At 37.3% G+C, this 15731-nt stretch overlaps 1 protein-coding gene across 1 annotated transcript in view; it reads left to right on the top strand.

Annotated features, from left to right (window-relative positions):
- The window catches only part of GABRR3 (gamma-aminobutyric acid type A receptor subunit rho3), a 46164-nt gene extending 38124 nt beyond the window's left edge, over window positions 1-8040 (top strand). Inside the window, 2 exon segments of the mRNA XM_033090212.1 lie at window positions 3156-3340; window positions 7738-8040. Of these exon segments, the coding sequence (XP_032946103.1) occupies window positions 3156-3340; window positions 7738-8040 (488 nt within the window).
- Window positions 8041-15731: the final 7691 nt, after the last annotated feature.

The raw sequence follows: 15731 nt of genomic DNA, 5'->3' as shown, positions 1-15731 counted from the left end.
GGGCTTTATATACATACATATGAAGGTCAGACAATTAAGTTCTCAAACTCATCCTAGCAAAAGTGCTACATACCTCATTGCTGAATATCACTGTGGTCACCTTCAAAGTACTCCTCTTGGGAAGCTATGCACTGATGCCAGTGCCTAGTCCACTCTTCAAAGCAATTTTGGAACTCCTTTTCTGTAATGGCCAATCGTCATATTACCCTTGATGTCCTGAATGTCTTCAAAATGTCTTCCTTTATCTTTATCTTTGGGTAAAGAATATTTCCTTTATCTTTGGGTAAAGAAAGAAGTCATTGGGGGTCAGATCAGGTGAGTAGGGAGGGTGTTCCAATACAGCTATTTGTTTCCTGGCTAAAAACTCCCTCACAGACAGTGCCATGTGAGCTGGTGCATTGTTGTGACGCAAGCGCCATGAATTGTTGGCGAAAAATTCAGATCATCTTACTTTTTCACGCATCCTTTTCAGCACTTCCGAATAGTAAACTTGGTTAAGTTTGTCCAGTTGGTACAAATTTATAATGAATAATCCCTCTGATATCAAATAAGGTTAGCAACATCGTTGCAACAATTTCGCAAACTTAATTGTCAGACCTCGTGTGTGTGTGTGTGTGTGTGTGTGTGTGTATACACTTTATATACATATACTCTCATTTCATCAACCAGAATGTTAAAAAGACATAATGTGTTTAAGGTAGCTGTAATACTCCTTGACTCCAAGTTCTACTGCTTGAGGAATATATATTTCAGTTTCGTCATCCTTTTCTCCTGGTTCTTAACAATTCCTCCTCTCATTCTCTATTTCTTTCTTACTGCTCATTTTACACAAGAAAATCTAGTACGCTGGTTTCAAAATAAATAAAGCTATATGTATTATATTAGTTGGACTAAGCACCCTTTTAAAGAAAATAGCTGATTATTTATTGCTCTCTTGCAAATATAGATAATGTAGTTTCCTTTTATTGGTCCAACAGTCATCAATTTAAAATACATGACAAGGCCTATCTACTTTGTAAACTATTGTGTTCTTTCTAAATCTTTATTTTGTACATTAAGCTCTACGTTACTGTCCGTTGAAAAAAGAATCAAGTTCTATCTTCCATGTCTTAGAAAATGAATAAGAGAAGGCATTTTAAAATTTTGGACTAATGAAGTAAGCTAAACTCATGTTCTAAATAGGAACATGAGTTTAGGATTTATTCAGTTTTACCAGTGAAATTCAGAAGAGAGTAAGACTTTTGGCCTGTTGAAAAGCACAAAGTACCTTCATGCTTCCTGAGATAATTCTACACTCAATTTTATAGCGTCTTGTCTCAGAGATGCTCCATCTGTAGAGATTGGTTTATAATCTTAAAAGGAAATTCTCTTTACAGGTCCAGAATGAGAGGCAGCATGTTTGCAGGTAAGAAACGGGTTCTACGCTCAGAGAGAAAGGCTTCAATCCTGCTCCTGCCAAAACTCAGACTAATTACTTAGCCACTCTCAGCTCATCTTGCTTTTCTGCAACATGTGGCTAATAATATTTAAGTTTGTGGGGAGGAAGCCTTCCATAAAGGGAAGCAAGTTTTATTTAATAATCTTGGCCTCAGACAAGCAAACATCTGTAACGTTAATAAAAATTTCACATCTCCAGGTTTATGTAGCAAGGAATGCAAACAACATCCGCTAATATGCAAATTGTGGATATCACCCCTTTCCTGCATTAGAGAAACCTGAAACCCAGTGAGACAGAGGTCTGTGTGTAATGGTAAGAGCTAGAACAGCAGTTAGCTTTCTTTTTCTGGAGTCCACATCAGTGCGAAGGTGAGATTCCAGGGCCCGGCACTCCCATGGTGACTGTCAAATTGCCAGGTTGTGTTGGTATTGATCACACAACTGGAAAAAATTCATTTGAAATTGAATAGCTCTGTTGAGCTGTCATTGTCTTTGATATGGGCCTCCCTTCGATGAGCAGAGTCATTGTGGAGAGGGTAGAAATGCATCGGTGAAAGCTGTCCACATGCTGTGTCTGTACATTTAGGAGTAAATCACGGTGCTCTTCCTGCTGTTCAGGACTCTGTTTGTTGACATTAAAATGTCCTCACAACTTATAAAAATCATTAAGGATTCCATTTGCACCTCCCTGGTGGGAAGTTAAGAAATAAAACCATGCCAGCCAGTGTACCTTTCAAATATTTACAATACTGTACTTTCTCTCCAGGCAATACTTTGGCAGCATCCCTCTGAGAAATTAGTGTAGACACAGAATAGCCCTCCCAAAGGCCAACATTTTATTAAGGAAATCTCAGAGTCACTTCTTTCTCTATTGTCCCCCAGAACCCAAATCTCTTACCATGGATGCTCAGGCCAGAGAATAAAGAAGGGAAAGAAAGAGAAGAAAAAGGAAAGGGAAGGGAAAGGCAATGGGAAAGGACAAAAAAGGAAGAGAAGAAAGAGGGAGGAGATGGAAGACAAGAGGAGAAGGGAGGGAAGGGGAGAAAAGTAACCGGCATCGAGCAGTTGCTTAGTAAATATCTACACGACCGAGCATCCACTGGCACACTTCCATTCTGAATCTCACTCGAACTGCAGCTTCTGTAACAGGGGACAAAGTATAGCAATAATGATGACTTGTAAGTAACAGTACATGAAAGAAAAATATGGAGAACAGCAATCTTTAATGCTATAAGAATCACTCCTCAAAGACAGAAAGATTAAAGGAGAACACTAAGACAATTTCTTAACAGTAAAAGTTGTGAAACGATAGGGAATGGTAGTAATAATGATTTTGGGATTTCTATCCTAGAAAAATATTTTAAAATTGAGTATACTTTTACCTTTTTGGGGTGGTTAGCAGAAGATAGCCTGAGGGTGAGAAGCACTGAGTCCTGAAAGACATGTCTGACTGTGAAGTCTTTTTAGATGGAGGAAAGGGAACGTTATGGACAATGGGTGGAGGACAAGAAAAAGAAATAGAAAGAGAAATCCAAGGAGAGCTTCTTGCTTAGGCTCAAGATGTGAGCTAGGTTCACAGGCAGAGATTCCTTCCCGGCACTGCCCTTAGGTCACCAGATTGATATTGTTCTGAAAATGTGTCCCCTGGTGTAATCTTGCAGCAGATCCTGGAACCCAATGGTTATGTCACTGAGAATGTCTTTATTCTCCAATGGCAGGAATCACCATGTCCACCATCATCTCTGGCATGACCGCCTCCATGCCCCAGCTGTCCTACATCACAGCCGTGGATGTGTACCTGGGGGTCAGCTCCCTCTTGGTGCTCCTGTCAATCATTGAGTATGCAGCCGTGAACTACCTCACCACAGTGGAAGAAGAGAAGCAACTGAGGAAAACAGGGAAGGTACTGCCTTGCTTTGATTAGCAGATCTCTATCTCTGTCATCTCTCTCTCTCTCTCTCTCTCTCTCTCTCTCTCTCTCTCTATATATATATATATATATATATATATATATATATATATATATATATATATCAGGGGTGCCAAAAAATGTATACACATGACTTGTATTCCTCATTTGTTATCAGTATAGATTGAGTATCACAATTTTAATACAGGTTTTTTTTCCTTTTTAAAAATGTGTATATATATTTTTTGGTACCTTCTCTGTATATACAAGGTCTGACAAGTTCCCAAACTTGTTGCAACGATGTTATTAACCTTTTTTTGATATCAGAAGGATTATTCATTATGAATTTGTACCAACTTGACAAACAGTTAACCAAGTTTACTGTTTAGAAGTGCTGAAAATGCTGCATAAAAAAGATACACTACCTGAACTTTTCGCCAACAATTCATGGCTCTTGCATTATGACAATGCACCAGCTCACACGGCACTGTCTGTGAGGGAGTTTTTAGCCAGTGAACAAATAATTGTATTGGAACACCCTCCCTACTCACCTGATCTGGCCCCCAGTGATTTCTTTCTTTACCTAAAGATGAAGGAAATATTGAAAGGAAAACATTTTGATGACATTCAGGACATCAAGGATAATACGACGATAGCTCTGATGGCCATTCCAGAAAAAGAGTTCCAACATTGCTTTGAAGGGTGGACTAGGCCCTGGCATCGGTGCATAGCTTCCCAAGGGGAGTACTTCAAAGGTGACCATAGTGATATTCGGCAATGAGGTATGTAGCACTTTTTCTAGGATGAGTTCGCCAACTTAACTGTCCAAACTTGTGTGTGTGTGTGTGTGTGTGTGTGTGTGTGTGTGTGTATAGATAGATAGATATAGACATAGATAGATATAGATATAGACACGTAAGTTTAATGTAATATATTCATATTGACTTAAGAAATTCTTATATTAGCATTTATACATACCCAAAACAGTACATTATTTTATATTTTTATACTTTTAGTGAGAGCATTTCATACTTTTCAGAATGTTTTTATATGTTCTTCTCCAACTGAACCCTCATATAGGTCTTGCAGAGGTGATCTCTATTGTAAAAATAAAGAGGCAGAGTTTTAGAGAAGTAAAGTGATTTGCCTAAAGATTCACAGCCAACAGAGCTGCAATTGCAATTCAGTTCTCCTACAATGCTAACTTCATTCTTTTATTGTATACCCTTTGAGTCAAAGCTGTAATAGGAGCTGCTTTTGCTTTATTGCAGACGCTTCTATTTCTTTTGTATGTGATAGTGTGTCCCTGTCACGTATGTACCCCATAGTGACTGCTATGCAGGTGTGAGAAAACCAGAAGGGTATAGACAAGTATGCAGTAATGAGTGTGTACACATCACCTGGGACTAGTCACAGTTTTCATTCAGTAGGTCGGGGGTGGGACCTGAGAGTCTGCATTTCTAAAGAGCCCCAAATGCGGCTGATCTATTGCTTCCACAGTGATTTATGTCATCTGTGAAATGAGAGGTGACAGAGAAGTGTGTCACAAGGGAATGAATTTATTGTTCTTGTTTTGTTTTGTTTTTATGTGGGGAGCGGTTAACCTAAGGAAGAGGTACTGAAGTAATTTTGACCCCTCTAGACCTTTGATTTTAAAACATGTCTCCTTGCCCCCACCTGCCACACAACACATAGATTAACCCTACCTGGATTTCTTTTTTTGACTTCATGGGGTTGTACACAATCTTCATGTTCCTCTGTACCAGTAGGAAGAGATTATTTTGGGTTAATTAGCACTATCCATTTTTAAAATTATTTTTTTAATTGTAGTAAAATACATAAAACATAGAACTTACAATCTTAACCCTTTTTAAGTATACAGTTAAATACTGTTAAGTATATTTACATTGTTAGGCAACCAATCTCCAGAAATTTTTCGTCTTGAAAAACTGAGATTCTGTACCCATTAAATTCCCCCATTTCCCCTGACTCTTCCAGCTTCTGGAAACCACTATTCTAAACCTCCTCCTTTAAAGGTGCAATTATCTCAAAGAAATACCCTACCTGACCTTCATATAATTGTGGGGCAAATGAAAGAACACAAGATTTGGTGTCAGAAGAAGTGATGACAAACCTAACTCGAGCACTTCCTAGCTTTGTTTCCAGGCTATTTCTCCTAAACTTCATTCTGCATTTGCAAAATTGTAGAATTCTTCCCTCTTTACCTCTTTACCTATGAGACTCAAATGATATACTAAATAAGCCCGAAACTTTTGCAAACTATAAAGTGCTACACAAATGTGTAGTTCTTACTGAGATTAGTGCCCTGACCGTATCAAACTCAAGGTGTTCACCACTTGGCATGTGACATTAAACAATACGTAGTTGTCATTACCGTGTTTCCCTGAAAATAAGACCTAGCCAGACAATCAGCTCTAATGCATCTTTTGGAGCAAAAATTAATATAAGACCTGGTCTTATTTTACTATAATATAAGACCGGGTCTTTATAATAATAATATAATATAATATAATATAATATAATATAATATAATATAATATAATATAATATTATATTATATTATATTATATAATACTGGGACTTATATTAATTTTGCTCCAAAATATGCATTAGAGTTGATTGTCTGGCTAGGTCTTATTTTTGGGGAAACGGTAGGTATTCTATCTTCAGATCCAGATTTGAATATATTACTAATGTTATTTTTGGCCATCTGAGGTTAGTTATTCAGTCTTGATTTCATTTCATGTGTATTTTGTCCATTTTCATTTTATTATGGAAAGTTTCTACAATTAAAACAAAAAGGGACATCATAACTTGCTATGGGTCCCTAGTTAGTTTACTGACTACACAGAATACGTAGTCTGCATGTCTTCTTTTTTTTTTTTAATTTGGGGTTTTGGGGGGGGAATTGAATATAAAAGATAGACTTTTTTCAATTACAGTTGAAATTCAATATTATATTATTTTCAGGTGTACAGCATAGTGGTTAGGCATTTATATAACTTACAAAATGATCCCCCTGATAAGTCTTACACCCACCTGACACAATATACAGTTATTACAATGTTGTTGACTATATTCCCTGAGCTTTACTTTACATCCTCGTGATGATTTTGTAATTGCTGATTTGTACTTCTTAATCCCTTCACCCTTTTCACCCAGCTCTTCAACCCCCCTCCCATCTGGCAACCATCAGTTTGTTCTCTGTATCTAGGAATCTGTTTCAGTTTTGTTTGTTCATTTATTTTGTTCTTTAGATTCCACATATAAGTGAAATCATCTGGTATTTGCCTTTCTCTGTCTGAATTATTTCTAGTCTCCATGTCTTTTGAATTTAGTAAAATAGTCAGTTTTTAAATCACTATGAACCAAATACATATTTTGGCAGAATTTACTCTCCTGCCTCCAATTTGAATTCTGAATAATTTCATCCAATAGTAGCCAGTTCATATTTCTTCATTTTTTAATTTCCCTATAGATCAAGAAGTGATTTTGTTTTCTCAGAAAGCAATTAGTACAGCTGCTTCATAGACACAGCTCTGTACCAGTGAGAACCGCTATCTCCCTCAGAGTAAAAACTTAAAGGGAAATGGTAGTTTAGATTCAATCAGGCACTGGAGCCAGAAAGCATTGATAATCCGCTCCTTGAAATAAGTCAATTTCAAGTTTGTTTAATTGCGTTGTTAGTATCATTTATAGGTACTTTTCAGCAAAAATGGGAAGGTTTGGCTAATTTGCATTTTACAAGAACAGCCAAAAGTCACCCCCTACCCACAGCCCAAATTTGAGCGTAAATGGATCCCCAGATGATATTATTCTGTTTTTGGACAAAAAAACACACTGATCGGGCACACTGCTATGTTTTCTCTAAAGAGGAAAAATACAGTGAAAAGCAAATCCAATTGGCTTAGATTGCTCTTCTGATAAATCATGTTCAATTCCATGTGACAAACTTATGCCAAACATTTCATACTACTCAGAAACAAAGGGGAAAACTTGAAACTGTTTCCTTCTGGGGAAACACGCATTGAGTGTAAAAGTCTGTCAGACCAGGATGAAATCAGAAAATATTGACATTGTAGTTTTGTAACATTTATGTGTATAATGATCAAATATCTCTATGGAAATAACTATAAACCTTGTTAAATACCTATTAAAAATGGATCTCCACAATAATGTTTTCCACTTATTATTTAAAATAACTTTTAGTTAGACACAAGAAGCAAAACCAGAATTCTATTCTTTAAAATAAGCAAAACATTCTTAGCGTTAATTAAAACTATTCTGAAAACCTGATTGTTTAGATCTTTACTATAATTCCTATTCATAAAACCATGTTCATGACGTACTAACAAAAGTCTTTTTATCAGATTTCTGGAATCTACAATATTCATGCAGTTCAAGCTATGGCCTTTGATGGTTGTTACCATGACAATGAGATTGACATGAATCAGACTTCCCTTAATCTCCACTCAGAAGAGGACTCTATTCGCGGAAAATTCACTGGCAGCCCCAGTGCAGATTCCGCTCAGATAAAGAGAAGAAAATCCCGAAGAGGCCACGTTGGTAGAGTCATTCTGGAGAACAACCATGTCATTGACACTTACTCCAGGATTTTATTTCCTATTGTGTATATTATATTTAATTTGTTTTACTGGGGTATGTATGTGTGAAGAGGAATTCCCAATGCATAAAACTTGTTTTGGAGTCAGAGTGTATTGAACAATGACAAAAATAAACAACTCTTGAATATAAATTGGACTGAGAGTCAGCCAGTGTCTCCTGGCCTAAAAAAGATTTGAAAGTTAACTGACTTACATCTAGGAGAGTTTAACGACGTAGGAGAATTTGACTTCATAAATAAGAGTCACAGGCCTGTATGTTACGGAAAAACAATTTTCATAGGGAAGAGCTTTGTGACTGTTTCATCTGGACCCTCCATGCTTTCTAAATGTAAACTTTCTGTATTTAACTTAGGAATTACACTGGACATGACAATAATGCAAGGACAGTTTGTCCCTTAGTGCTAGCCAGGTGCCAAATGGCCTAACAGCCGAATCCTCCGAGGAAGAACATCAGGCTGACGGTGGTCCCGTGGACACTCACACAGCTGACACTCCCATCGAGAGCCTCCCTCTCCCATCTCAAGTCTTTTATCTTATGTCACTATAAGTTTCATATCTTGTCGAGTCCAAGGGGAGACAAAAAACTGTAAACTTCACTCAGTCTTCCCATCCGAATGTTAAATTAATATGTCACACTTTAATAAGAGCATCTTTTATTTTGTCGTTGAGGTATATAGCTTTCATAGCTTTTTGGAGGGTTTTAATTAATTAGTTACTTTATTCACTAAATGTTTATTGACCTCCTGCATGTGCCACACATCTTATTAGGTGTTATGTACTAAAAAAACAAAAAAAAAAAATACAAAATAGCGTTCTTCACTGCCATCAGTGAGTCACAGTCTAGCAGGAACAGTGAACTGTAGCTATAATACATACCAAATGTACTGGAGGTTAAATTAGACGTATATACACTATGCTGCCTGACGTCTAAAGAGGGGTACCAAACGAAGGAAAAGAACATCCACGATGGGATGTGGGCTCTCAGTTTACAAGGAACCGAAGGTGCTTCCAGACAAGGTATTGAGTGAAAAATTGAATAAAATTTATATATCCACTAGGAATCTTTAGTAACTTTGGTTGAACCAAGTAAATCAGGTCAAGGGGATATTAAGAAGATGTCTGTTAAGTAGGAAAACCTCCAATGATTAGCATTCATTTTGTAGACTGGCGGTGCTTTTGTGTTGAATATTTTGTGGAAAAAGATTCCATTTAAAGATAATTCTTTGTGGGAAGTGTGAAATATTTCCCTTCCTATTTTGATTGCTGAGATTGAATTAAGGGAAATAAATTAAACAGTGTATTATTTGCAGTGTATTGCCATTCATTTTACCATAAAGTGAACCATAATGAATTGAATTATTTCATGCCAGGTAAAGAGACGAATAACTTCCTCACTGTTTGCCAATACCATTGGTTTTGATTCTCTGCTGTGAATGACAGGGTTCTAGAAATGTATCTTCCCCTTGGGTGCAAAAGATTTAAAAGCAAATTCTTTTTCTATTATGACTTCTCTTATGGGCAGGCTAATTCTGGTATACTTCATTTTATTTTCTTAATACAACTTTTCCACTTCTTTCAAAACTTTCCAAGGATTATATTTTTCTAGGAAACTGTCCAAAATTGAGCTAATGTAATTTATTTAAAACCTTTCTCCATTTAATTGTAGACAGACCATAAATAAATTTTAAAACTATTTATTTAATAGTTTTTAAGCTTGACTTAAAAGGGATAGTATTTTCTCAGGATTCTACTTTCAAAATACAGAACAGATTAATATCCTAGATGGTTCTTTGAGAATTTGCTGCTATTATTTAAGCAGAGTACTATAGCTGAATTAACATTTCTGATTCTGACATACTTTGTATATAACTGGTGTTTTTTAAAAAAGGACAAATCTATAAATGAACAGAACAAATCTACACTGTTCCCTTCTTCCAACTCTGGTTCTTCAGACATTGCTGTTTTCCTCCTTCTTTGAACTATAACATTCAGGATGTCTACTGCTTCCCCTGGGCATATTCATTTCACAATTTTAAATCAAATGCATCACTGAATACATTTGGCCATCGAGGCTACAAGAATGGGTCTCTATCGTAACACACATACACTCAGCGTTCCTCTTGAGGAATTAATGCACAATTGTTGGCCAATCAAACATAACTTTTGTTAGTGTCTAGAAACGCAGGCATTGTGTTCTTCAGTAATCAATGTCTAACACTGAGAAATAAAATATGTTTACTGCTCAAGGGAATTATTAGAGCATTTGGAATGAGCTCCTAGGATTTCAGCCAGTTTCTTCTCAAATCAGTGGCTTGTGAAGACTGAGAACAGAGCTATTGTGGGCTTCATTTCTGCTAGGGAGCAACAAGCGTTCTCCTTTGGTTCTTATTTCCAAAAGAATGAAATGTCGTTTACATGTGAGTGACAGCATATAATAGTTACCTCATTTGATTTTCAGTTCATTTACTGAAACAGACTGTGTGTGATTGTTCACTGAGGGGTAAGCCTGGATAAAACGCAAGGATTTCAGAAAATAAGCTGCTTTCTAAGATTAAGAAAATGTCAGCCGGGCTCTATAAACTGTCTAAATATAGAAATGGGCTATTTTATAGGTAGTGCTCTGGAAAAGCAATGAAGAGATATATTTTTAATTTTATTTTATTGTTTTCTGATTACATAAGAAATACAATTTTATTATAAAAATTAAAAATACCAATTGGTAAAGGAAGAATCATCCACTTGGAATTAAAATTAATATTTTAATGCATATTCTTAGAGTTTTTCTATGCATAACATATAGTTTTCTTATGGAACCAGTCTGTATATACTTAAATTTATTCATTTAAACACATATCATAGCAAACACTGTGCTGAAGATACAGTAACGAAAGATGGACCTAGTTCCTGACTTATTGAACGTACATTCTATTCAGGACTATATCTAAATTCAGCCATTTGTAGTCAGGTATTCTTCTCTGGATCATAAACAAGTTTCTATTTTATTCAATTTTCTCATAAACAATTTTTATGCCATTTTCCCCTCCCAACTAATTTTTACCTGCTGCAGAGCAGTCCCCTGAATGGGTGCCCCATAGTTTACTTAACCCATCTCCTCCTGGGGACTTTTGCTTTCTTTCCTATTGTGTGCTATTATAATGGGTTATAACTAGCAACAGAAAGAATAGTTAGACGTAAAATTATGTTAGAAAGAAATAAAATTTCTAGCCATATCTAAATTTCAGCATTTATTTTCTTTGTAAGAATCCCTGTTTGCCACTAGAATCTATCAGGTCAGGCTCACTCACTTGTCTATCCAGAAGCTCTGGGGTAATCATTACTGTCACTGAAGAAACGTTTTCATTTTTTCTCCCCAAAGAAAGCCTTATAGATAGCCACAGGCATTCCATTTACATAATAGAAGCTTCAGCATTGTATACAATACCTACGAGTGTATTAAAGCAGTTCCATTTATTTAAAACTTGCTTCCTTCTGTGACTGTTATTGCCACCACAAGCCTTTGTAAGCAGAAGAGTAACAGAGGTTGCAAATATTTGCATATGAGTTGCTAGAAAATCATAATTTATGATTACATTGTCTTAATCCCTGCAGGTGGGCTAGTTTTCATGAGTAAGGTCTATCATTTTATATTGTGCCACTCAAAAGCCTGTTTAAATCACAAAAGCACACACATATATACACATAATTTTTTACACATGGAGATTAATGAGGAAAGGAATTATATCCAATTCTGTAATTATCATTAAGGTCAAAATTCCAATGACATTAAACAACACCCTCAAGCAAGAGAAAGGTGGTAAGGAAATTGCTATTTCAGCTACAATTCCGTACCTGGTGCTGCTGGTATTTCCTGGCAAGGCCTTAGGCGAAGCAGTCAGCGTTAGACTTCATCTACCTCATTTATGGAATGGAGCCACCTACTCTGTCCTTGAAAACATTGCTTTAAAACAGTTGATCAAAACATACAGCCCTGCTTATTATCAAAGTCACATCACTTTCCAACTGTAATTTGACTTCGTTGTTTTTACCAAAAAACTTGAACACTTTTTTTCCTCTTTTTTAAAAAAAACTGTGAAAGAAAAAAATGCACTGGATAATTAAGGAGATGGTTTTACCAGGCTAAAGCAATAGATAGTTACGACATTCATTAATGAAGAACTTCTTAAAGTAAAGGAAGGGGACCGAGAAATCCAAAGAGGCAAATAAATAAGAGAGTCATAGTAAAGGAAGGGGACCGAGAAATCCAAAGAGGCAAATAAATAAGAGAGTCATATTCACTGAGGAAGGGTAGCAGTGGGTCTCAGAATATATGAAAGCAGGATGGTCATTTCTCAGAATACAAAATGGTGGGGGGATTTCTCCACTCTTGCTACTTACCAGGAACACAGGGCCTCGTTCAAGTTCGGCACTGTCAGTTGTTCTCCCATTTCAGTCAATTGCTAACTCATAATGCTTTTTGTCCCACGATGGGGCCAAGTATAGAAGGGAGATTTCAGAGTCACTGAGAAAAGTAATAACAGTTTCCTTTTAAAAATATTGATACTTAATTCATTATAAGAAATTTGAACTATATTAGGTCATTTCAAGGGTGAGCTACTACTTTTAATCCTAGGATAAATACTTTATAGAAACTTATTTTCTACAAGAGGACTTCAAAGGCTTTGTACAAAACTGTGTAGCTGATCACTCCTTGCCTTAGTCGATTAAAAGTAGATGAAGTTGTAATGTCTTTAGCAACTCTTTTTAAACATATTTTCTATTGTGAAGTAATACGACTTTCTGAAGTTTGGTATACAAGCCAGCATCCTTTAAAAAAATATAGGTTCTAATCTTTCCAAGAAGACTAGCTAACTGAACAAGGCATGTTAAAGGAAGTGTTTGAACCCACTTTCATTTCTTCTCTTGATTCTTTAGAGAACATTAATGCTGGTGTTTCAAGTGTTTTGCACTTCAAAGAAGTGTTATAAACACAAACCCACACATGAAATAAATATTTAGAGCAATCATACCACCCAACAATAACTTAAAATACGTTTTGTTAATTAGGTTATCTTGGTTGAGCTTATATTTATATTAAATGGTGAATCAATGTGAAAGGAGGCTTACCTCCAGCCCAGTCACCCTCTAAAAACACTGCAGCTCTGCCAGTCCAGGGCAGAGAAACACCATGGGGTGTGTGCCCTATCCCAAGCCAACCCTTCCTGCATCTCTGTACAGGCCCCACGCCAGGAATGGAGGGCAGCAGTAGGGCGGGGCTGGGAGAGAAGTAGGGGAAAGGAGGTACAGAACCCATTCCACAGGCAGGAGGCAGAACTGCACATATCAGGTCCTCTTGCCTGCTCCCTTGTTCCAACAGACTTCACTTACAAAAGAAATTAAAAGATTACCTTATTAAAAATTTCAAAATGGTGACTGCATGGCATTAAACTCCAAGGGTGAGGCCCTCTGTGACGCGTGCACCCTAATTGGAAGGTTGCCATCTGCTAAGGTTCACCCATCTACTGTGGGTTGGGGGCTTTGGCCATGACCAGTTCATCAGGGAGACTGGTTTCCCCACCTCTGGCCAGGGCACAGCAGTGTCGGTCCAGTGGCTAGCAGGACTGAGCTGTCTGTGATATTGTTTTCTTGAGAAAATGAATTACAGAAGAAAAATAACTGACTTTTTAATGTCTTTGGAGTAAACAACTTGGGGACTGGGGCAGTAGTTTGTTTCCTGTTCTCTGGAAGAGCTTTTAAAGTCAATGGACTAAAAGCAAAGAAAAAAAAACAAAGTACTCTAAACAGTATATTAGGAATGCCATAGGTTCTAGAAGCTCCCTGAGCAAAATAATGGGCTCTTCTCACTCTCAGTGCCCTCTTCCTAACTTTCTCTCCCTCCTTTTCTTTAGAGACATGACAGGCCCTGTGTTTAGATCCAAAGATGGAATGAACAGGATGTTTTTTATTGTTGTTGTTTTTTTGCACTCCATGCCAAGAAATCTGGAAGATAATGAAAATATCACTGAGAACACATTGAAAGACTAATCCTGCCACAAGGGAACGCCTATCCAAGATGTATGATTTTCCCTTGCAGAGCTGACCTCAATATGTACTTTTGTTCTGTTAGACATCCTAGGAACTTTTCTATATGCTGGAAAATGTTTTGTGTGTGTTGACTTTGGAACTTTTTTTTATGACAGACATAAAGTACAGCTTTTCTGTAAAGGACATGTATGAGAATTGACACATTTTCTCAATCCCTGTGACATCAATACTGTCCTGTTACCTCAAGTTGATGTTTTGAAATCAAACGAAAGAGGAAAGTACGTTACCAATAGCATGTTAAGTAGACTAGAGGGTTTATTCGTAGTCTTCAGAAAGAGCAGAATTTGATGTGAACTCTGAGTTTCTCTGACTGGAACCTGACAGGAATCTTCACTGTGTGATTCTGTGGATGGTAGATCATACAGTGAAAAAGGATTAACAGTTGGGGGACTGGTTTGGCTCTTATCTTGTTTACTTAGCTACTTCCTAGCTGTGTGACCTTGTGCAAGTTATTTAACCTCTCCTGACTCAGTTTCCTCAACTTTAAAATGGAGGTAATCAAGGTTGTGGTGAGGAGGAAGTGAGGAGTCTATGAAACACCTATGTAGCTAGCACAGTGCCTGACAGACCTGAAAAACTCAATTCAAGGTTTCCTATTGTTCGTTTGGGACAAGTGTAACTCAAGGGTATATACTTTGTTCACTTTTGCTCATGTGTCACTGCACCAGAAGAAACAGCCATAGGTCCCAAACATCCTGACAGAAAGAAATAGCTTCCATTGGCTCCTCTGCTTGTCTACAGAGCAAAGAAGGATACAGGCCAGAGCAGAGGTGTGCAATTGATTCCCTTGCCCACTCTTGCTGAGCCTCCCCACCCAAATTAGAGTTAAAAGGAGAGAGCCTTAGGCCTAAATTATTTAAATAATTGCTTTGTTCTTTGAGTCTACAGCCACAGTAACAAAGAATTTCCAATATCTTTCAAACCAGGATTAATTCTCTCTTCCAGAGCAAAGTAATAAAAATTACAGTTGACTTAGTAGAAAGCAGCACGGCATAGCATACAGCTCAAAAGAAAGCAATGGGAGCACCCGGACCACCAGCTCCCTAGACTTGGGCAGCCTGCTTCATCTTTCTGGGCCTGAGTTTCCCCATTCATTAAAGGAACACATCCCCAAATCCAGAGCCTCCTGCCTCCCCCAACTCAAAAACAAATGCAACAAATTTATTTCCTTTAACACCAAAAAAAGTGTGGATGGTAAAGGGGCCACATATTGAACCTGACAAGTTCAGGAGACTGAAAGTAACCACATAAGATGGCGTGAGCATACAAATTTCATAACTAAGTGGGCCATGACGGCAAGTCACATCTTAAGCTTCCTTTGTAAAGTAGATCTGTGCCTTCCAGTGGGCCTGTCTGTAGTCTTTCTGCACCTGAGATAACATCTTTGGGATGTCAGTAATCCTTTTTCCGGACCGGAACTGGTAACTGCAAACTCCCTCATTATTACCCTTGTCTCCTGATTACCATCTCTATGTGCTGCAAAAGGGAACTGTGAACTATCCTGCACCCAGCTATGTAAAAGAAGCACCTGTCTCTCCAATTTATTTTTATCCAATCCCAAAAATTTCCCTGCTTTGCTTTCTCTCACCCCCTTAATCTATCACCAATGCATCTCACCTAATCTTCCTCCTTTGAGT

Source organism: Rhinolophus ferrumequinum, chromosome 2 (genome assembly GCF_004115265.2).
Source record: "Rhinolophus ferrumequinum isolate MPI-CBG mRhiFer1 chromosome 2, mRhiFer1_v1.p, whole genome shotgun sequence".
Classification (NCBI taxonomy): domain Eukaryota; kingdom Metazoa; phylum Chordata; class Mammalia; order Chiroptera; family Rhinolophidae; genus Rhinolophus; species Rhinolophus ferrumequinum.
This window is presented reverse-complemented; position numbering and strand designations above follow the sequence as displayed.